A 23,484-nucleotide genomic window follows, 5' to 3' on the forward strand; every position below is an offset into this window, starting at 1 on the left:
CAAAGTCATGGTATAAGATGTAAACCACTTTACAAATGTATTAATAAGATTGAGGGGGTGGGCTCAATATTTAACATAATTTCAAAGTAATGGGGAACAGAGTATTTTAAGATTTCTGCAACGGAGTAATAGGATATGAAAATATCTGTGCTTTCTAACCAGTGACAAGTCACTGATACTACATATACTGCTATGGTTTGTTGTCCACATTGTGTTGTTGAAAGAAATGCTAAATCTCAGGTGGAAGTTGGGAAAATTTAAAACGTCATTGGTTTCTATCCATGTTCCCAGCACCCCCTGCATTCTGTCCATTCTCTGGTTAAGAACCCTTCGAGGAGAGGCCATCAACTGCTGCTGCTGCCCAGGGGGGTTTAGTCACTGGATAGTAGATGACGAGGGTCATTTTGGGTGACGCAGGGAGAGTCAAGGCAAGGTGGTTGGATTCAGGCCGCGTGTTGCTCATAGAGACAGTGAAAACTAGCGTCGCCAAAATGTCCGTTCTGCGTGTCCTCCACCCCACAGGAAGTCACTGAAACAAAACAGACCAGATGACTGCAATAGGGACGATGGGGCACCCCGTTGCTGAGGAGTGAATTCTATGCTGCCTCTAGGAGGTTTTATAGCCTGCAAATGTACCCTGAGTGGAGCGAGGCAGAAAGCCTTAAACCTCATCAGAACATAGGAGGTGATGAGAAACTGTCCCCTGACCATCTCCTGGGGAGCTAGGAAGGCAAGTGGGGAACGGCCTTAGAATAACCACTCGAATTCGGGAAGGATCACAGGGCACTCTGCCAAGACTCGGAGATGCTGCTGTTGAAGCCGTGCTCACAAACCCTGTGTGGAGACATACAGGGTTGCTGGGGCGCCGTGTGGAGCTCTTCCTGTAGATGAAGAGCTCAATGGATTTCTCCTGCCTCCGGTAGCATCTCTTCGGGGGACAAGGGGAGGCAAAAGCAGAGAGGACTTCTGGAGAATTGTCAGATCGCATTTTAAACCCTTTTTCCTACCTACAAACAGGGAACACGTGCTCAATTTGGAAGGCTGAACACAGAAAGGAACAAAGAATACATCAACCATTATCCACAATCACGCCAACCAGAGACAATATTTTGATGCCCATCATCATAGCCATGCAATGTCTAGCTTAATTTTTTTTCTCCCACACATGTTGTACATAGCAACTTTGAGAGCAGGTTTTTTTCACCTTAAAAAATACATCAAGGACATTTTCCCGTGTCAGGGAAAAGGTCATACTGTGAAACTCTTCCTTGGTCCAACAGGTAAACTCGCCAGCAACGAATTCGCTCAATCACATGAGGCCTTTTCCCCAGACACCTGAGTCCCAGGAGGGAAGGTCTCAGCTTGTCTCTAACAGAAGGTAAGGAGAAAACTGTACCAACAGAGGGAGGGTGCAGGAAAGTTTCCCCACCTCTTCCCCATCTGTTTTTGCTGCTCTAAGTGTGTCTCTATAGGCCTCCTGACCCAGGGAGATGAATCGCGTGTACTGCGGCATTGGCTATAGATACTCAGGCCAATGGCTTTCGGACGTGTTTGAGCAAAGGTTGTTGAGCACACCTCCTTGGTCCTACTCCCCCGGCTCTGACAGCCAGGAGACCTACTGCCATGGCAACAAGAGACGAGTGGTTTAACTGTACGAAGCCCGGGTCCTGCCCCCTGGGTAGGAAGAAGGGGTTGGCAGTAGAGGGAAGGGAGGGTGTGGCATGGGAGAGAGAGGGGGATGTTGGTGGTAGGTCAGAGGTTAGCAGGCATGCCAGGATACAGAGGAGCTCTGGGAAATGACTCTGTCCTAGCACAGACACAGAACAGAGGTGGCAGCCTCCCATGAGTACAGCCTCCACCCGAGGACAGCCCAGAGCCAGTTTCCTTGATTGCTGGCATGATCCAGAAGGGACTCCACTTCCTCCGACCCCATGCCCACTTCTGAAGGCAGGTTCCTTCTCATGCCATCCACATGATTACCTTTCCAACCACACAACTCGGGTGGTAAGGCCAAGGACGCAGGCCTCGGCCACCCTCCCTCCCCCAGACAGATCCACTACTATCAGGACAGAGGCCAGGGAGGCACAAGTGGGGCATTGGCCTCTGCCACCAAGGAGCAATCCTTTGACTGGATTGGAATAGGGACTGAGCTCTCAAGGTGGAAAATGTGAAATAGAGCTTTTGAAAGAGGTGGTGGGGCACCTAAGTGGCTCAGTCAGTTAAGTGTCTGCCTCCGGCTCAGGTCATGATCCCAGGGTCCTGGGATTGAGCCCTGCTTGGGCTCCCTGCTGAGTAGGGAGCCTGCTTCTCCCTCTCTCTCACCCACCACTCCCCTCACCCCACTGGTGCTCTCACTCGCTCTCTTTATCTCTCTCTGTCTCTCTCATGTTCACTTTCTATCTCAAATAAATAAAATCAAGAAAGAAAGAAAGGAAGGAGGGAAGAAGTGGTGGGTGCAGGGGGGCGGGTTGTGTCAGTACTATTAACGTGATGTTATGAGAATGTCACATGACTTTTTAAAAAGATTTTATTTATTTATTTGAGAGAGAGAATGATCAGGGAGAGGGACAGAGGGAGAAGGAGAAGCAGACTCCCCACTGAGCAGGGAGCCCACCAGGGGACTCCACCCCAGGACCCTGGGATCATGACTTGAGCCAAAGGCAGGTGCTTAACCACCTGAGCCACCCAGGCACTCAACCTCTATGCTCTTCTTCTCAAAATCCTATAACCCCAGTCCAGTCATGTGGAAAAAACCAGGGTACATTCTACAAAATACCTAGTCAGTCCTCCTCAAAACTGTCAAGGCCATCAAAAACAAGAAAAATGTAAAAAACTGTCACAGACAAAAGGCACCTAAGGAGACAGGACAACAAAATGCAAACTGCGAGCCTGGATGGGGTCCTAGGTCAGAACAACATATTAGGGAAAAACTAAGAAACTTCAAGTAAAGCATGGACTTTAATTAATAATCATGTATCAGCATTGTTTCATTAGTTGGAAAATTTGTACCATACCAATGTAAGATTGTATGATAAGGGAAACTGGGTATGAGGGACATGGAAACCCTTTGTAGTATCTTGGAAACTTTTCTGTAAACCTAAAACTATGTTTTTGTTGTTGTTTGTAATATGGTTGACACACTACATTGTTAAATTAATGCAGGTATACAACGTAGTAATTCCACAAGTCTATACCTTATGCTATCATCTGAAACTATTCTTTAAAAAGAAAATCCAAAAGCCCAGCCAGTGAGTCCTCCATCACCTAATTGACATTTTCTCTGGGCTTCTGCTCACCCCTCCCCCCAAAGCTGGCCCTAGGTGCCAGCACTTCCACTTATGTCCCAGTTTTAGGAAACACCTCCTATCTGAGCCCCTAAATCCAAGGTCAACAGCAGGGAAAGTGTGTTCTGTTTGGTTATACTGGTGTTTTAGAAGGCAGTGTAGATCCAGAAATTTAAAAATTGCTAAGCTGGACTTTAAAAAACCTAAAACATTGCTCTGCAAAGACACTGCTAAGAGAAGGAAAAGATGAGCCACAGACTTGGAGAAAATATTTTCAAAACATGTATCTGATAAAGGATTTGTATCCAGAATACACAAAAACTTAAAATTCGACAAATAACGAAAACAACCCAATCTAAAAATGGACAAAGTATCTGAATAGCCACCTCACCCAAGAAGATTTACAGATCTATGTGTATGACAAAATGCTCAAAATCATATGGCATTAAGAAATTGCAAATTAATGTTTGCAAATGACATATCAGATAAAGGACTAGTATCCAAAATCTATAAAGAGCTTATCAAACTCAACACCCAAAGAAAAAAATAATCCAATCAAGAAATGGGCAGAGTGGTGCAACCACTCTGGAAAACAGCATGGAGGTTCCTCAAAAAGTTGAAAACAGAGCTACCCTATGACCCAGCAATTGCACTACTGGGTATTTACCCCAAAGATACAAACATAGTGATCCGAAGGGGCACGTGCACCCGAATGTTTATAGCAGCAATGTCCACAATAGCCAAACTATGGAAAGAACCTAGATGTCCATCAACAGACGAATGGATAAAGAAGATGTGGCATATATACACAATGGAATACTATGCAGCCATCAAAAGAAATGAAATCTTGCCATTTGCGACGACATGGATGGAACTAGAGGGTATTATGCTTAGCGAAATAAGTCAATCAGAGAAAGACAACTATCATATGATCTCCCTGATATGAGGAGGTGGAGATACAACGTGGGGAGGAAAAGAATAAATGAAACAAGATGGGATCGGGAGGGAGACAAACCATAAGAGACGCTTAATCTCACAAAACAAACTGAGGGTGACTGAGGGGAGGGTGTAGGGAGAGGGTGGCAGGGTTATGGACATTGGGGAGGGTATGTGCTATGGTGAGTGCTGTGAAGTGTGTAAACCCGGCGATTCACAGACCTGTACCCCTGGGGCTAATAATACCTTATATGTTTACTAAAAAAAATAAATAAATAAGAAAGAAAGAAAGAAATTGCAAATTAAAGCAACAATGAGATTCCTCTGCAAACCTGTTGGAATGGCTAAAATCCCAAAACACTGACATCCACAAATGCTGGAGAGGATGTGGAGCTACAGAAACACTCTGTCTTTGCTGGTGAGAATGCAAAATGGTGTGGTCCTTGGGAAAACAGTTTGGTGGTTTCTTATTAAATTAAACATATTCTTACCATACAATTCAGCAGACATGCTCCTTTGTATTTACCCAAATGAGCTGAAAATTTATATCCATACAAAAAAACCTATGTGTGGGTATGTACAGCAACTTTATTCATAATTGCCCTAAACTAGAAGCAACCAAGATGCTCTTCAAATGATGAATGGATAAATGAACAGTGTTACATCCAGAAGATGGACTACTATGCAGTGTTAAAAAGAAATGAGCTATTGAGCCATGAAGAGACATAGAGGAATTTTAAATTTATATTACTAAGTGAAAGAAGCCAATATGAAAAGGCTACATACTATGTGGTTCCAACATGATATTCTGGAAAGGGCACAACTATGGAGGCAATAGAAAGACTAGTGATTGCCAGTGTGAGAAGTGAGGGGTGGAAAGGAGGAATGAGGGAACACCGGGAATTTTTAAGGCAGTAAAATTATTCCGTATGATGCGTAATGGTGGACATATGATAACACGCATTTGTTAAAGTCCATAGAACTGTACAACTGAAAGAGTGAACCCCCAGATAAACTGTGGACTTGAGTTAATAACAATGTATCTATATTGGTTCATCAGTTGTAGCGAATGTACAAAGCTAATGCAAGATATGAATAATAGGGGAAACCACAAGGCTCGAGAGGGGAGTTATATGGGAACTCTCTACCATCTGCTCAATTCTCTTACAGAGATCTAAATTCTCTTATAGAAAATTTAAAACTTCTCAAAAAAATTAGTCTATCAATTTAAATTCTTTAAAACGTCGGTGTAAGTAGGCTTGCTCTACGGCAATACAGGCAGCTTAGCACTAATGTCCTACACTGGTCCTGTCTGTGCATTCCCTCAGGTACCTTCCAACCTCTGGGACACTTGAGTTTGTAACCTCTGTATAGCTGTCTCCTTCCCCTGAAACTCCTGGACTGCACAGAACGTGTCTGAAAAACACTGACCCAGCCTTTCCTTGGTCATTGCTCTGGCTCAGTCCCGAGCCTGTTGTGTGTCTCACACATTAATAAGGTCTCTTCCCATTGATGAGGCTCAGAACCCCTGGCTATCTCCCCAGCCGCTTTTCCAGATCTCTTGCATGTTTCCTTACTGATAGAAATATCCTGTCCAACAAATAGGAAGCTCCACCTCTACGTTTTCTTTTGTTTCAAAGACAATGCATTGTGAGCACATGTATGTGTGTGTGTGTGTGTGTGTAAAGGACCAGTAGACACACTCCAGGACTATAAGGTGGAAATAGACTATGCCTGCCAAGTAAAGTTCAGAACCCTGAATTTCAGAGGTGTGTATCAGATTACCCATGAGAGCTTTTCTCAAAATCTTGCTCCCGGAGCACTACCCCAAGCTCCTTCACTGACTGCTGGCAGGAAGGTCTTTGGAGAGATGGCCCAGATAGGCCTTGGAGTGCTGTTCAACCCCGGTGGCAGCCAGTGCTCTGGCTGTCTTCTAATCTTCTGAGATAACCAAGTATTCTGAATGGTGTTTGCTAAGACACCTCAAATGCGGGTGGTTGGCACTCCTAAACTCCCTCCACGCAACAGTTTGGATACCCAAAATTGTAGTCAGAAAGTTTGCAATAGTTGAGTGGAAAAGGTCCCTGCTAGAGCCTGAAAAGGCAGAGGTATAGGAGCTCCACCCCTGACAAAGAAATCACCTGTCACGTGCTTTATAATGCTGGCAGAAAAGAACTCACAAGACTCTAGCAGGAGTGAAACAGGAAGGACACGATGTCCCACGTCATCATGGCTTCTCAGACCTTCTCTGCCAACACCCAGCAGTGGAGGATGAGTTGTCAGTGTCCTTAAATTCCCCCGAGGAGACAGCTTTAGCTCTCTTCTCTTATTTCTTTTCACTTCTCTTTTCTTCTCCTGGGCCTTGAAGGCCAAGCACCGAGCAAATGTGCAACATATAATCATTGTCCCCATTTTACAGATGAGAACACTCGGGCTCTGAGAGGTAAACTGACTTGCTCAGGGTCTCCCAGCTAATCAGTGGTAAGGCAGGGTTGGAACCCAGGCCTGTCAGTCTCCAGCTACTCTGCTCACGCCTCACCTCAATGACTGTCCTTGAGAGGCACATGTATTTTCTGTTGCTTAGTAAGAGGTGGCATTTTCCAGCCCATATTCTGTGCTATTTCGTATAACTGCGCTTTCTTTGTATTCTGCCAAATGCCAGGTCCTCCTGCTTGGGCCTTCTGCTCTTTCCATGTGTCCACAGCCTAATTTTCTCAAGGGGCCAGGATTCTCAAAAAGTAAATCTACCCTTGCCTACAGAGCCAACCTCTGACTGGAAAACCAGCCCTTGTTGCTACTGGCGCCCACCATTGCTGCTGAGAAGCCCTGATTTCCACCCCCCTCATTTAACTAACTGAGACCCAGAAAGGAAAAGGGATGTTTCTCTCGCTGTCATTGATCATGTGAAGAGCTACAGCTTAGTCCTGAACTTCATGCTCCAGGCTGAGCGGTGGTGCTGCCTTTCTTCCTACTTCCCTCCCCCCCCGCCCCCTCCCTGCCTCTTCTCCTCTCTTGGCTTCACTCCTGCACTCTATTCTTCCCAATTCCTTTCTCCCACTTTCTTGCTCTGCTCATCTTTATCCCCAACTTCCATTCCCCTTCTCCCTCTTTTTTTCCTTTCCCTTCTCCCTAGACTTTTTGCCCCTCTTCCATGTTCTCCATTAGCCAAGCCTGCCTCCCCATATTGCTTTTCCATTTGTCCCCTCTGCCACCAGCCTTTACCTGCCAGCTTCTGTGAAGGAGTGCCCACTATGGAAAAGGCTAAGAACCAGCCACTGCGCAGGGCCTTCTAGAATCTTCTTGGGGAACCAAGAATCATGCTCCCCTCCTAGCACCGACCTGTCTGAGAAGTAGTGTCTTGGCATTCCTGAACATTCCTTAGATATTTCAGGTGAAAGAGAGCCTTAGCCCCGAAGCTCTGTGCAGTGGATTTCAGAGGTGTGCATCACATCTCCGTGGGTTACCTGCAAGGAGTTCCCTCAGTTTAGACTTCCACAAAGGATGTCTGAAACAAATCGTCATTTTAGTTCTTTCAAGCAGCATGCTCTTGTGCAAGACAGTCCCACCCACCCCTTTGCGGATTTCCTCATCTCATCTTTGAGATGCATCAAGGTCCCTCTGCAGGGACACCACAAGCAGACAAATGTGCCAGGGAATGGAAGAGCTGCAGGGGCAAGAGAGCCAGAGTCTGCTGGCTGTCCTCCCCCCACCTCCAGAGCGCCTGCTCCAGAGGGACTCGCTGCAGGCCTAGGGCTTGTCCTCTGCTCTTCAGGTTCTGGAAGAAACTTCCTCAGGGATGCCCAGGGCCTGCGGACCAATCACAGTAAATTCCCAGGACTCTGACTGGCAACCCAGGAGACCTATTATTAATACTACCTATTAATCCTTATTAAGAAAAAGGTAGTTAATTCTGATGGCTGGTGTGTTCTTTCTCCAGAAGGCGTGTCAACATGAGAAATGAATGTAGTATGCAAGGCTGGTTGTTCAAGAAGGAGGAAAAAAATTAATCTGTGGTGGGATCCTGAGGGTCAGAGACTGAGCTTGGAGCTTGGCATCCAGGGACACTCGAGTAGCTTCAAGACTGGAGGAGTCAACTCCCTTAGGACCCCCAAGCCTTCGTGATGTGCCATCCTACTGCACAGTCGTGGCAATATGCTGGGCAAGTGGGCTTCAGCAGAGGGTGTTGAACACCCCCATCTTTCCACGGTGTGATCATGATACCTTGCTGCCCTGTCCATATCCATCTCTGCCCTTCTGCCATCCACTGCCAATCCTTAATAGTTTGTACCCATGGATCTCCCTGGATTCTTAGACAAGGAGCCTCTGGGGACCCACTGGGAATCCATTGAGCTAATGAGCCATTTGAGTGCCTACGATCTGATTTTGCAAGACTTGCTACAGTTTCCACACTGACTTTGGCCTGGCATAATCCAAGCTCCTACAGAATGGAAAGTTCTTTCTCCTTCCCTCCTGGAGGCCTGCACCAGAAACCATTCAGAAGGAGTCCTGATCATTGGCCACTGTTCTCCAAGGAAAAGCGTGCAGAGCCTGCCACCTTGTGGCTGCCTCTGCTTCTACAGCACCCCAACCAGAAGCACAGATGCCCCTCTCCCCCAACCACCCAGTGGAGTCTCTGGGATGCAGGGAAATAGGCATGAGGGTGGCTTGAATTCCCAGGCCCTGATATCTCTTTCCATGTGTTTGACCCACAGTCTCGAACCTGTGGAGGCAGGCCCAGGGAAAGAGGCCCAGTAGCTGGCTGAGATGGGAGAGAGCAGAAGGCTAGAGCGAGGGAAAGTGTTGTATTCATGGGTGAGGCAGCAGGTTGTCCGGCCTGTGGAGCACCTCAAACTGAAGGTTGAGGCTAGGCAAAGCCGGCCCCCCTGTCCAACCCCAACCCACCTCGCAGCCTGAGTGGCCCCATCTGTAAAGGAAACTTCTGACCAGGTGACCTTTTAGGTCTCTTCCAGCTCTGATATGGTGCCTAGACAGGACCATCCCAAAGCAAAGAAGAGAATCCCAGCCTGTCACTGGCATCCTGGGACAGCATTGGCCTCTTCACCTCCCAAGGGGCAGTGTTGGGTTCTGCTGTTTGCAAGCAGGAATCCAAGCCAAGGCGCACCCATCAGGCAGCCTGAATGAATCAGATGCCTGCGCCATTGGGTCTGATTCATCACTCAAGGGCAGGGCCTGGTCAGTTGGGGTGGCCAGGGGTGAGCTATGCATCTCCAGCCGAGTCCGGTTGGTAAAGTGTCATGGCTGAGAGCACAGATCCTGACCCCTCACAGAATCATGGATCGGATTCAGATTCTGCCCTTAGCCAGCTGGTAATGTTTAGAATTTCTTTAACCTCCCTCAGCCTCCATTCTCTCACTTGTGTAATGGGGAAAATGAGGCTTTTGGCAGGAGAAAATGGCATGATGTGTGCAGAGGACTTTCCAAGACTTGGTGAGTAGACAGCGCTTATAAATGCCATCTGTTCTGTGAGCGTGCGCTGTTCTTCCAAGTTCAGGGAAGAATGACCCCAAAGGCAATTGAGACATCATCCCGGCTGCCTCCATTTCAAAAGTGGGGGGCATTGCCTTGCTTTCAACAGAGCAGATAGTCTCTACCCAAAGTTGTTGGGCAAGGCCTCCCTGCAGAACCATGAAGGCACGACCCCAGCCCTGCAGAGCCCAGCAGGGCCTTTGCTCAGTGAGTCTAGAAGACGGAACCATCATGCCGGTGAGTTCAGAGGGCAGAACACTGGACCAGAGAGGATAATTTTCAAGCCTTAAGAACTCATAGAGTTTGCATTGTTAGGTTTCACATCTGCTTGGGACCTCATAGCTCTTCCTTCTATCTTCTTCCTCCCTTGTGGAATGGGGATGTCTAACTTATGCCTGTCCACCACTGTGTTTTGGAAGCACATCACATGTCTGTTTTCCCAAGCTTGCAGCTGGTGAGTTCCACCTCAGGATGATTTGACTTCCATTCTCACTCATATCAGATTTAGATGGGACTTTGGACTTTAGAGTTGATGCTGGGACAAGTTAAGGCTTTGGGGGCTGGTGAGATGGAAGGAATGTATTTTGCACATGAGAAGGACATGAATTTGCCAGGAGTGGGGGGAGAGGGCAGGTTAGGATGTGATGGACTTAATGTGTCCTCTAAAAATTGATTTGTTGAAACCTAATCCCACATATGATGATATTTGGAGGTAGGTCTTTAAGTCACAAGGATGGGGCCCTCATGAAGGAGATTAGCACCTTCGTAAGAGGCAGAGAGCCAGCTCACTCTCTTTCCAGCCTGTGAGAACACAGGAAGAGTTTGGCGATCTGCTGGAAGAGGACCGGCGTGAGAACATGATCGTGCAGTACCCTGACCTCAGACTCCCAGCCTCTATAACTTTGAGAAGCAAATTCCAGTTGTGTGAGACACAGGTCTAGGATGTTCTGTGACAGCAGCCTGAGCTGACTACGACACTGCCCATGACACGGGATTCCTGGCTCCTCTCATAGTCAGCTCAGGCGGCCATAACAAAATACCATAGACAAGCTGTCTTAAACAATAGGAACGTATTTATTTCTCAGAGTTCTAGAAGCGGGAATTCCCAGATCAATGTCCAACAAAATCAATTGTTGACAAGGACCCTCTTCCTGGCTTACAGACAGCACATTCTCGCTATGTCCTCACATGGTAATGAACTCTGATCTCACTTCCTCTTCTTGTAAGAGCACCAGTCCCCTCAAAGGCACCCACCCCCATGACCTCATCAAGCCCAATAAACTCCCAAAGTCTTCCCCTCCAAATATATCACACTGGGGTTTAGGGCTGCAACAGATGAATTTGGGGAGACACACGCATTCAGCCCGTACAGCTCCTAAAATAAATCTAAATTTCTCATCTGTAAACCTCCTCCCATTCCTTTTCCTTTTGTCATTTTTTCTTTTGCAGTGATGTGAACACCAGGAAAATCTTGCCCTCGCCTCACCCCATCCCACAGAGCTGGGGGCACAACAGCACCAGCGCCTCCCTGGAAAGCAGGTCTGTCTTCTCCTCCTCTGATGCCTGTGACAGTCCCTGCTATGCGTGGAATGAGTCAAAATTGCCAGTTCTCTTCTCCCACATCCCGAGGAGCCCCTTGTCTGGTAGCCACACAGACAGAGCTCAGGGCTGGCCTACCCCGGTACCCTAGGAATACTATGGAGTCTCTCACAGATGCTGAGTGTCCAAGCTGGGGTGTTTTCTCCCAGGGGTCTTTGTGGCTCTGTGCAGGCAGACATGCTTCAAGTCTCCTTGCAAAGAGATGTACCCAGGGCCATTAAAGGAAAGAATTGCTGGCTCACAGGTCTTTCCAGTCCCACCACAGGGTCCCCAGGCAGGGAAGGACAGAGAGTTGACAAGACTAGCCTCAGGCCCTGTGCACTGTTCACTGCAGACTGAACAAAGCTGACAAGACCTCTCCCCAGCAGTGCTTTTTTTGTGCCCTCTAACTAGAAGGCTTGAGCACCCTTCTCTACCTACGCACCCCCCAAACTGTCCGAGGGTGAGGTCCAGCCACACTCCTCCTGGAGCCCAGACAGAAGCAATACCTCCGTGGGCCCTGTGGGACCACTTCCGGATTGCAGCTGGATGCCAACATAATTACTTGTAATCGTGAACAGCCCTTTATTATGTCCTGTCCTCACTGCCTTCTAAGAGAGTGGATACTGTCACTTGCTGTGTGGAGTGACAGGATGTGAGTTATGCTTGGCGAGCCAGGAGGGAACTGCTTTGAATTTTCTGTAGGGGCAATTTGTTGGATGGGAAAATAAGAGGGAGAAAAGCACAAACATTCTTCCTTTTTTTAAGGGGATTTCTTGGAAATTCCACACTTCTTATAAATCTCATTGGTTGGAACCTGGTCACCTGACCACATATAGCTGCAAAGGAGGCTGGGAAATGTATTTCTTTTTCAGCCATGGTAACACTCTCAGCTAAATACGTTTTTATGAAGAGAGGAGAGAATAGTTCTCTGTCCCCAGGAGCAACTAACGAAGCCATGGTAGAGTAAGGATACACATAGGGGAGACATCCTAAAGGATGTGCCATCTAAGTTGGGTGCTGAAGGACACAGTCAAGCCCCAGGTGGAACAGACTTGGTGGAGGCAGGGGTTGGGAGGGATGGGGAAGGTGCTCAGACAAAGCACATTCAGCCATGCAAAGGTCTTGAAGTAGAGCAGTCCAGGGAAAGGAAACAGCTAAAGCAAATGTCCTGAGGCCAGAAGGAACTCATGTTACTAAGTAACAGAATAACAGAAAGAAGGGCAGGGTGGCCAGAACATAGTATGCAAGGGACCAAATCACACAAGAAGAGAGTTTGAGTTTCATTCCAAGAGTGATGTGAGAAGCCACTAATGGGTTTAAGGGTTAGGGTTAGGGGAGCACATGACACGTTTGCACATGAAGGGATTGCTGTGGCTTCTGCCCAGATACAGTGGAGGGATGAGGAAGCAGAATGCCATCCCACGACCTCCTGGGTGAGATCGGGTCACTGATCTACGCAAAGCACTTTGGAAAGGTAAGCATGGGGTCCAAATGTAAGTCGCAGTGATACATGATTTGTGGTTGTCCTCAGCATCTCTGAGAGGCCAGCATCATCCATCCCTCTCACCGGGGACAGCCAGACGGACTCCGACATCCTGGCATTCATCAAGGCCAGACAGAGCATTCTCCAGAAGAAATGTAAGTGCACCTTCCTCCACAGCTCTGCTCACCAGCCCTTGGGAATGGAGGGGGAAGGCCAGAGCAAGAAGTGGGCTGAGAAAGAAGTAGGAAGCTTCCTGCCTATTCCTGAAACCACAGGACTGACCCTGTGGTCACCTCACACGTGCCTGGCCTCTGCTTCCTCCAGGAAAAAGCTCCAGGAGGCAACATCACAAACACCAGGACAGGCCCAAGGGGGTGGCGGGCCCAGGCACTCCCATTCTTCCTGGCAAAGCTTCCCACCCTCTTCCAGATCTTCAGCTCCTTGTGTTCTCTGTTCCCAAAGCCATTCACCTCTGTTTAGCCTTCTCCATACAAGAGGCTGAGTAATGGTTTGATAACTTGAATCCCCACCTAGAAATATCCTATCGGAGCCTGGTTCTTACCAGTGAGTTGTAGACGTAATCACCATCTGAAGGCTCAGGCCTGAGGACACCTTTAACAGTTAAGGAAGAAATACCGGTGGCAGGGGGTGGGAGGTTGGGGGAACCAGGTGGTGGGTATTGGAGAGGGCACGGATTGCATGGAGCACTGGGTGTGAACTGTTAAACGCTGAAAATAAATTTAAAAAATTTAAAAAAAAAAGAAATACCGGTGGCGTGTCAGACAACAGGAATAGAAAGAAAAGGTCCTCCCTGGCCTTTGTCACCTCCTCCCGCCCCACGTCTTCCTCTTGGCAGCTGCCCCCCAACTGTGGACAGGCCTTCTCTTCTCCTGCCTCCCCTCTCCCTAGAGACTCTCAGGGATAAGACCCAAGACCCCTTACCTGAGCCCCAATTTTAACCTCGTCCCAGTAGTAAGCCAAAAGCTACCAGATGGGCCAAGCATTGCATTCCTGTGTCAACACTCTGATGGATGAAATGGCAGACTTGCATCATATCAGGACTGACACCTGCCCCGAGAGGCCCACAGTCAGTTTCACGGCCAACTCTCTGCAGTTTAGACCCTAGGAGGTCTTCACATGGACGGAGCATCCCAAGCAAAGGATGGCCGTGCCACGTCATCCTTCCAGCAGCAAGCGGGCACCCTCACTGAAATGCCAGCCTGCCCACTGTTCTCTCTCTACCACTGGGATCAGCTCCTCTGTGGCGGGATCCCTCTGAGACCTGAGATAGGCTGGCTCTGCCACCAACCCCCTTACACCATAGCTTGCCTTCTCTCCTCCATTTCCTTGTTGAAAAAAGAAAGGACACCAACAAATACTTAAGATCATTTGAGGTGCTGAGCGAGAGGGCAGGAGACAGCTCACAGGCTTGTGGGCAAGGGTAAGGGGCTTGGCTTCTATTCCAGGTGTCCTGAGAGCTCCCTGAAGAATTTAAGCCGTGGTGTGGTGTGGTCTGACTGGGGCTTTGGCAAGCTCACTCCAGCCACTGTGTACAGCAGAGACCGTAGAGGCCCAGGAATAGCAGTTTCCAGATTCTGGAGAGGTCCAGGCAAGGGGTGAGGGCAGCTTGACCCCAGCAGCAGGTCGGCCGTGAGTGTGAAGGAGAGGAGAGCCAGAAGGGCCGGTGGCACCTGCTCTGAGCAGCTAATAGGACAGGAATGTCAACTGGCAGAAAGGCGAGCAAGGGTGGACGCCAGAGGGAAGTTGTTGGGGGCATTCAAAGTTCCAGTTGGCCCATTCAAAGTTTCAGAAGCCCTGTGAGACCCCACAGGAGGTAAGTAGGCCTCTGAACATGAGTCTGAGTGGAGTGTAGCACCACATCCTGAGTGAAATCCCTGTGGAAGAGAGAAATAGGGTTATTCTAATGTCTAGCTCAGACCACTGGGCAATCTGAGGTTTGGAGGTGAGCGGGAAGATCCAGCCATAGCTACAGAGAACATTCGGCCAGCGTGGGAGAAGGGCCAGCAGTGGAGTGAGCGTGGCCTCAGGCAGGCCTGCAGGAGAACATGGTCCAGGGGAGAAGGGCCAGTAGAGCCCAGGGTTGCTGGGGGTTGAGGAAGCACAGATGGGACGCTGCCCACCGGCCACTCCACCTGTCACGGTGGTGGAGGACACCTGCCCTGTAGGCAGGGGACCAGGAGGAGGAACGGCCCATGGTTGTGGTTGAGAAAAGAAAGGAGCAGGAGTGGAGATGGGGAATGGGGCCAGCTGTCCCAGGGGCTGAGCTGGGAGGAGGAGCAGCCCAGAGCTGGGGCCAAGGAGAAGCAGTGGTTGTGCAGCCGTGTACTCGTGCTGAGAAGAATGGGCCAGCAGGAGAAAGGAGGTGGGTGAAGTGGGAACAAGGACCAGACCTACAGGGGAAACTCTTCTGGGAAGGGCGTGGCAGCCGGTACTTAAGTGGAGCTGCGGTTGGCATTTGGAGCTCGGACGCTCCCCTCGCCTGGAGCAAATGTGTAGACCAACCATCATTCATCCTCTCGGGAAGCCAACACATAGCAACATTGTTAAGTTATGCTTACTGAGCTTTTGCCTGGATAATAAAGACGCCCTTTCCAGCCCTCCCCGAGAAGGAAAGGCATTAACCCAAGGCCTATGTGAGGATGCCGTCCTGCTACGTACACAGTGCCCAGATGGTACAGAAAGCTGGGCTGAAAGGCGGAGCCCTCTTCATGTACCGATCCAAGAGTCCAAACCCTCTTTTGGCAGATGGGGAAACTGAGGCACACAGCGGTTGCATGGCAGAGCCAGGACAACCCCACTTTTCTACACGCTCTCCACCAGGCCACACAGTCTTGAAAAGCTGCTCTGCGGCCAGCCTGGTGTCAGTCTCTCGGCCCCCACCCTCCCCGCATTGGGGAGCTTTGTTCTCCAAACAAATAACGGCCTGGAAGTTATTCATCAAAACAGAAGTTCAAGGGTTCAATTTTTATTCTTAAGGGGAAAAAAAAATTTAGTGACCATGAGGCTGCAAAGGAAGTTGAAGAAGGGTGACGGGGGATCCCCGTTCCGCCAGGTCAGGGCCAAAGGGCCAGCAGGAGCGGTCCAGCAGGTGCGGCCTCACGGCCCAGCAGCAGATGGCCAGGACCCAGCAGGCAGCACTCTCCACACAGCCCCCTTATCAGGCCTCCCCGTCAGGCAAACATGCAGGCCGGCCGGCCGCAGGCACCTTCCCCAGCCAAAGCAAACACTTCCTCTCCCCTGCCCTGGGCTCCCTCTGCTCTTAATTTAGCGGCACTGTCCGTCTGGGCTTCTTCAGCAGTGCTCATTATGGGGAATTTGTGACTATCAGCTGGGAGCAGGAGCCCAGAAAAGGTGATTTAACGTACGCCTCGCCCACCGGCTCTCGCACTCCACCAAGGGCCAGGATGAATTTAGTTGATTTAGGATTCATGGAAAAGCTGTGGAACGTTTCAATCCCTGCCAGGGGCACGTGTGGACAGGTATATATCCCCCCTATGGGGCGTTTGTTATCCATTGTGTCAAATCTGCTGTTTCTAACTGCCGAGCATGGCTTTAAAATCTGAGAAAATGAGATTAACCCCTTTCTAGAGTGCTTAAAAAAAAAAAAATCTTCCTTAATCCCTGCAAAAAGTTTGGAACTTTTTGCATACAGACAGGAACCTTGGTGTGACCCCCATGACCACTGTGCCCTTTTCTCTGGCTGGTGCCAGGAAGAGGCTCTGCCAAAGGCCTCAGAGCCTCCTTCCCCCTCCCCCGACTCCTCCATCCCCAACCAGAGAAACCCTCCAGCTCTCCTCTGTGCTGGATCCGTCCCAGTGAGATGGAGAGAACCTAGAACTGGGTGAGGGAGGAGGCCCAAAGGCAGGGCTCCTTGAAGCCTTCAGCCCTGTGTGACCTTGGGCATGTCACCTCCCCCGGCCCCCTCGCACATCTATCAAGTTCAGATTCTGCCTCCATCTGGGTGGCCAGCCCCTCCTGAGATAACGTCCATAAAAGTCCCCTCTAAGCAGCCAAGCACCAGGGAGCCGTTAGTGGGGAAACTGGCCTTGGTGGTGAGAACTGGCCCCACACGGTAAGGGGTGATTTCCTGTCCATGGTTTCTCTGTGGCAATACCCTCCCGTCTGGGATCCTACAGTCAAGAAACCTCAGCACAGACTGACAGCTCCCCCACTTCCCGGGGCTCATCAAATCAAGAAAGGGCACCTTTTATCTGGGGTGGAGCTCTGTGTCTGAGGGGCCCTCCGAGCCCTGCTCTGTGGCGCTCCACCCCAGCCCCGTCCCTGCCCCAGTCACCACAGCAGGCCAGTGTCTGGGGTCGGGGCTGGCTCAGACCCTAGGCCCCTTTCCATCGGCAGTGCTGACGCATCCTGGCCCAGGCTGCCGAGGAAAGGCCAGACCCACGTGCCTGCTGAGCCCCAGTACCTGCCCTCACCTCCTTGGACTAGAGAGCCAAAGACAGTGGGCTTCAGCCCTGGCTCCTCATGGGTACTACCTGTCCCCCCCACCCCTGCCCCATGCCCTGGGCATGGGTTTCCAATGTGCAGCAGAGCTGGGAACCAAGGGTCCAGAGTGCCTGGAATGCATCCCTTCAGATACCCTGGGGTGCCTGGCCTTCCTTCCTGCCCTAAGATTCAGTCAGAACAGCGAGGAATGTCTGAAAGCTAAGGACCAGCTCTATTTCATTAAACAGCCTGGGGTCTTGCACTCAGAATTAGATCTGAAAGACCAAGAGCCCATTGCCTTGACTTGTTTTCAACCTCTTCCTCCCCATCACCTGCCACATTCAGTGTGTCACTGAGAATGACCTGGTCGTCCTCCGCAATGTCAGACAGACCGTGCCCGCCCTATACTCTCTGCCCCCGGCCGCCGCCAGGCCAGGTCCCTGTGGGCACACTCAGAAGGCCGCTGCCTTCAAGCTCTCTGCCCCCTGCAACTGTTTGAAACACTCTCTTCCCAAGCCCTCTGGCCTATTAAGATAGCTAAACTTTAAACAAATTAACTGCTTGTCACTCACACCATTTCTTCTCACATGTTAATATGCCGGGAAATCTAGGGGTTTTGTTAAAAGGTAGGTCCTGGTCCCGGAAGTCTGGGCTGGAGGCCAAGATTCCGCACTTCTTAACAAACTTCCTGGGGATGCCAGTGCTGCTGATGGACACTTTGAGAAGCAAGGAGCCATGCTAGCTAGCTTGCTTCTTCCGGGGACCTCACCTGCTCCGTCAATCTGGATACTCAGAAGGAGGCCCAGAGAATGAACATGATTTGCCCAGACGCCACGGGTTGGGGACTGTCCTGGCTACGATTCAGGGGCCCTGGCTCTTAACCCAGAGAACCCTTCTCCGTGTCCAGCTGTGTGGTCAGAAAGAGCCACGCTGAATAAAATGAGCGTCAGGAGTCAAAAGCAAAAAGAGACTCTTTTGGAGAATCGAGCAGGGGTGTCTGTGAAAACTGTGGGCTTAGACAATGAGTACTGGTCCTGGCTCAGGGAGATTAAGCTTTTGCAAGGGACAAAGGAAGTGTCATCCTGCAGAGCTGGGGGGATAAAGACAGCCCCTGGGAGTCGGGGCACTGGGAGGCACCCCACCCCAAAGCCAAGGGAAGTGACCTACAGCCTCCTCCCCGTGCTCCTTGCCCTTCTATCTGCAGAGAAACTGGTGCCCCGATACACAGCCTAACCGAGAACATCCCGTCTCCTTTTAGGTTTCCAGTAGGTGTCCAGCTGCAGGAACAGAGTACGGATGAAGGAAGGCGCCTTTTCTCACTCACCCTGGCTTCGGATGTGATCTGCGGGCTGCTGAGAGCTTCTAGATTTTGGCTCCAATAGAAGGGGCTGTGTTTCCTTAAGGATGTTGTCCTGGAGGCCCCCAGTGAGCCTGGGGCTAGGGCTTAGGGTGCTGTCCTTGCTGTGGGTGCTGGAGATAGTGCCAGGATGCTAGGGGCGGGACAGGGGCTTCTACTCACTCTCATAGTGATGCTTCCCATGGTTGATTATAAACCTGGGACATTATGAAATAGTACCATCAGAATGTAGTGGCAGGGGAAGCTCATGCTGGTAGAATAGGGGAGAAAGCTACCTACCAGCCAGCTGTACGAGCCCAGGAATGGCTAGGGCAAGCCAGGCAGCAGAATACAACACAGCAATATACAAAGCATCTTGATGACCAGTCCTGATCTCCCAAACCAAACTTCTACCATCACCCTCATGGCCCGGGTGACCATAGGCAGTGCCTGAATCAGCCGTATCTCCAGAGAGCCACCCAGTAGGGTCCAAGGACATCACTGCACCCCGAGAGCAGGAGACAGCTCCGAGAGCTCTGCAGAGAGCTTGAGAAGGGGCGGTATGGGCACCTAGGGCCTCACACCCTCACCCAACCACTTGGGGCTCTGTAGGATTTGGGCTGAAACCTCCCACTCCCACCAGGGAAACAGAGCTGCTGGGGGCTTGCCTCCGTGAGCCTTTCCAGCACTCCAGAGCCTGGCTGCAGGATACAAGAGGCCCTTGGAAAACCACCACCTGGCCTGCACCTGGACAGCGGCAGCAAGGTCCCAAGTCAGCTGTAGGTGGGGAGGGGTGGTGGAGTTGGAGAGGAATGGCACCTGCAATGAAGCAAAGTGAATAAAAGTGTCTGTCTACCACCCCCACTGTCTCTGTCCTGTGAATACAAGACCTGCCACCCCGGAGAGAGGGCAGAGAGAAAATACATATAAGTGGCTTATTTTCTCCCCTTGCCCAGACTGGGTAAAAAGATCATGCAGGAGAAGCTGATGATGACAGTTCGGAGCCAGGCCGCCCATAGAGCCCCTTTAATCCATACCCTCATTGATAACATTAGAAACCTGAATCAGAGTGGAGGGGCTGGCTTCTAAGGGCTAGTTAGCGGCAAGTGTCCCCTCTTTGGGGGGCTTTCCCTGACCCCCTGACAGGAGCCACCACCGTTTCTCTGTTTCATTTTGCCCATCACTATGTGACATATCATCTTTCTCTATTTGCTTATTTCTTTATGGCCTGCCACTCCCCCCATCCCCCCAAGACTAAATGCTCCATGACAACAGGGACCTGTGTGTCTTGCTCACTGCCGTGTGCCCAGGACAAGCTGGAACCAAATAAATACTCCTTCAATTAATGAGCAGCAGAGTCAGAGCCCAGACCTCCTATTTCTCAGGCTCACATCTGTCCCATGCCTTTACTCTGGCTCATTGAGGCAGAGTCCAGTCTCCCTGGTCAACTTCCGGCCCTCATGGTTCTGTGGCACATAGTAAGTCCTCCGTAAAGTCTATAGAACCCGGGAAGATCACATAGAGCCCTTGCAGCCTGATCCTCAAATCCTCCCCGAGGCCACGGGGCAGACACGTAGCAAACACGCACACTCTCAAGAGCGCAGAGGGCAGCATGGTGTTGGCCAGAGCCCCGCAGAGACAGCCTCAGTGTACCTAGCACACGTGAGAGCCTGCCACCCTCTAGAGCTGGTTAGAGTCTATTGACTTTAGATCTCCTGCTGAGAACTTATCTCCGGGATCCAAAGGCCTTATTGACAGAAATGTGTGGTATGGCCCCACGCAGGGTGTGAACCCACAAAGACAAGGGAGGAAATGAAGAAGAGAGAAAAACAGACAGCTGGGTCATGGCGTCCTGCGGGGAGTCATATACAAAGCATATGCAGCCCCTAGAGAGGGAGCTTCTCTCCAAATATCCCCTCCCAATGGAAGCTGGCCCTTGGACATGGACACAGGCGTGGCCACAGTGCATCTTCTCCAAAATTCACTGGCCTCTGAAAGGGGAGAAATGGATGCAAGGCTCTGGAAAGACTGTCCAGCAAGCCTGAGTTCACCCCAGGCCACACTGTGGAGCTTTCCAAACCGTCTTCTGGAAAGCAGCCTGGCCAGTGACTCTAGCCCTGTCCCTACTAGAATTCAATTTGCTCTGCTGTTCACTTAATAGGGGATGTGAGGAGGAAGGCGGCTGTGATGCTAGGAGGAGGGCTTGCCCAGATCTTACTAAAAGGGATTTTTAGGAAGTAGATAGAGAAACTATGGTAGATCGAATAGCCAGTCTTAAGACTTTTCCCCCTATAATAAAATTACATGTTCAAAGTTTTGCCATGGCCTCATGGCAGTGGGGTCTACTTTCCTACCCCTTAAATCTGGGCTTGGTCCTGTGACTTGCCTTCGTCCATGGGATGTTAGCAGACATGCATGATTCAAGTCTTGCGTGCTCAGGCTTGCCTCTCTGCACTTCAGGGATCTGCCTTGAGAAGAACATGCCCGGAATAGGTGTTGCCCCTTCAGCTTCCATCCCAGAACATCTGGAGAGCAGATCCGAGCCCAGCCTACATACTGGAGCCAAGCCCAGCTGACCCATAGCTTGGAGCAGGGCTTCCTGGTCAAGCCTAGCCCAGATCAGCTGAACCCCAGCTGACCCAAACACCCCACTATCAGGAGAATAAACACTTGTTGACATAAGGCACTGAGACTTAGGGTGATATGTTATGGAGCATCAACTGTAGCAATGGCTAACAGACACAGATATCGAAAACCAGAATCAATATATGGCCTGACGCAGGATTTCTCAGAGTTCACTGTTTCTTTCCATGCTGCCTACTAAGAGTAAGAACTTGAGAGTTGCACTTGAGAGTAAGCTGTGTATAAAAAAGCAGGACACCACTATCATGGCCATGATAGAGCAACAGGGACCTGACTTACCCTCTTGCTTGAAATAACTGAAGACTAGACAAAATGTATAAAACAATGGAAAAAGGCAGTTACAGGACACGGACCCCAAGGGAAGGGAAACAAGTGAGATAGGTGAGCCCAAGATGGTGGAACTTAACGGCCCACAGGGCTTGGGCCTCAGTCCAGGAAAAGGCCACCAGGGGGCGCCTAGTGGTTTCCTGAGTCGAGGAACTGGTACCAGGGGTCCAGGGAAGCCAAGGTGACTTCCATTGGCAAGGTGAGGGGCAAGGGATGAGCGAGCTGCAGAGAGAGAGAGAGCGGACTGACTCCGAAGATCTTCAGAGCTTACTCTCAGGTCTTCAGCTCACAGCTGGGCCGTGCACGTGGGGGAGGAAATCACTTAGTGCTGGGGAAAGAACCACCAGAAAGGAGCAAGTGGAACAATTTCCAGAAATAACACAAGCTTGGGAATAGTTCGTGCTCCCAACAGCCGCCGTGGAGAAACCTTCTCACAAAAGAGTCATTGAACAGAAATCCCATAAAGGTGCTGCCATGCACGTGGGACCAAATTAGCCGTAGATCAAAGCTCTCCCAGTCCTGCCTAATAAAATCTAAAAAGCAAGCCTCAAGAGAGGCAAACTGTTTTCAGTGAGTTTCCAAACAACACTCAAAAATATTTAAAGGAGGGACTCCTGCATGGCACAGTCAATTAAATGTCTGACTCTTGGTTTTGGCTCAAGTCACGATCTCAGAGTTGTGAGATCAAGCCCCCACATCAGGCTCCATGCTCAGTTAGGTGTCTGCTAAATTTTTTCTCTCCCTCTCGCTCTGCTCCTCCCCATGGTCACTCCCTCTCTCAAATAAATAAATCTTTTTAAAAAAATAAATGAACAACAAAAAATCTAACCCCTAGCAATGTAGAAGTGACACCCAGTAAAAAAAATTACCAAGCATTCATAGAGGCAGGAAAGTACAGCCCATAGAAAAACCAACCGGAAGAATTAGAAACAACCCCATGAGTGACACAGATGATTGAATTAGTAGACAGGGACTTTTTTTTTTTTTTAATGCAATGGGTATATGTTTAAACTATAGGGAGAAAGATGCACCTTACAATTCCTTAAATGTAAACATGACTCAATCATCTGGCCATTCTTTTAACAAGGATGTGTCAGCCACTGTGCTAAATTCCAATGACTCAGAGGCGACCAGGACAGAGAAAGTGCCAACCATCTTCGAAATTATGTTCTAATTAGGGAGACGGACAACAAATAAGCAAGGGAATCTAAGCTAAGAAGGAGTTGGGATGGGATATAGTGGGCCTGGGCTCAATGTCAAGGTGGGTCAGAGTATGAGAGCCAGGGCGGGGTACCAAGAGGAAGGTGGGAGAGTCAGGCTCAGGACTAGAATGGTAGGTAAGGAGTTCGATGACGTGAAGAGGCCTGGGGCTGAGCTGTCGATTTGGAATGTAGAGCATGGCAAAGGGGGCCCTTTGGGGATCTGAGCCATCGACGAATATGGAGGGAGACTATTTCATGATGTGTGTCCAGGGGTCTACCAGAGCAACCAGGAAGAGGAGGTGTGGAAAGCTTGGCTGTGAATGTTGGAAGTTGAAAATATCTATATAAAATATGGGAGGAAAAACAGCATTTCTATCTCCAATGTGGCAAGTGGCCCCTGACCATGGCCCTGGATACTTCCGTCAGGGCAAGGGAGGAGGTAGCAAACTTTTTTAGGGTTAACTGCTCTGTTGGGTTTTGATGGCCAAGTGCTGGCGAGCAGGCCCAAGCCCGTTTTATGCACACTGAGGGGGAATTCAGAGCAACCAGCAAGCAGAACGCAGGTGAGGGATCCCTCCCTCTCACTTCACTCAATTCCTTGCCTCCAGAAAGTAGCCCTTCCCTAGAGCAGCCCTATACTGCCTGCACTCCATCCCCAGTATGGGGATACTAGTGTCATGTCTCCTTGGAAGTATCTTTTGGGTTTGCCTTTTCCATGACTTTCCTTAGAACCAGGCAAGG

At 49.9% G+C, this 23,484-nt stretch overlaps 1 protein-coding gene across 3 annotated transcripts in view; it reads left to right on the top strand.

Moving 5' to 3' along the window:
* Nucleotides 1-23,484, top strand: part of KIF6 (kinesin family member 6) — a 465,466-nt gene that overhangs the window by 441,483 nt on the left and 499 nt on the right. Inside the window, exons 18-21 of one of the 3 annotated variants that reach the window (XM_047733173.1) lie at nucleotides 1,281-1,378; nucleotides 11,157-11,246; nucleotides 12,820-12,926; nucleotides 18,494-19,724. In XM_047733173.1, the coding sequence (XP_047589129.1) occupies nucleotides 1,281-1,378; nucleotides 11,157-11,246; nucleotides 12,820-12,926; nucleotides 18,494-18,504 (306 nt within the window). In that variant the 3' untranslated portion in view covers nucleotides 18,505-19,724. Of the gene's footprint in view, nucleotides 1-1,280; nucleotides 1,379-11,156; nucleotides 11,247-12,819; nucleotides 12,927-18,493; nucleotides 19,725-23,484 lie in introns of those variants that run through there. The other 2 variants (XM_047733171.1, XM_047733172.1) reach the window with 2 other exon arrangements.

The sequence above is a fragment of the Lutra lutra genome, chromosome 6, assembly GCF_902655055.1.
Source record: "Lutra lutra chromosome 6, mLutLut1.2, whole genome shotgun sequence".
In the NCBI taxonomy this organism is placed as follows: Eukaryota; Metazoa; Chordata; class Mammalia; order Carnivora; family Mustelidae; genus Lutra; species Lutra lutra.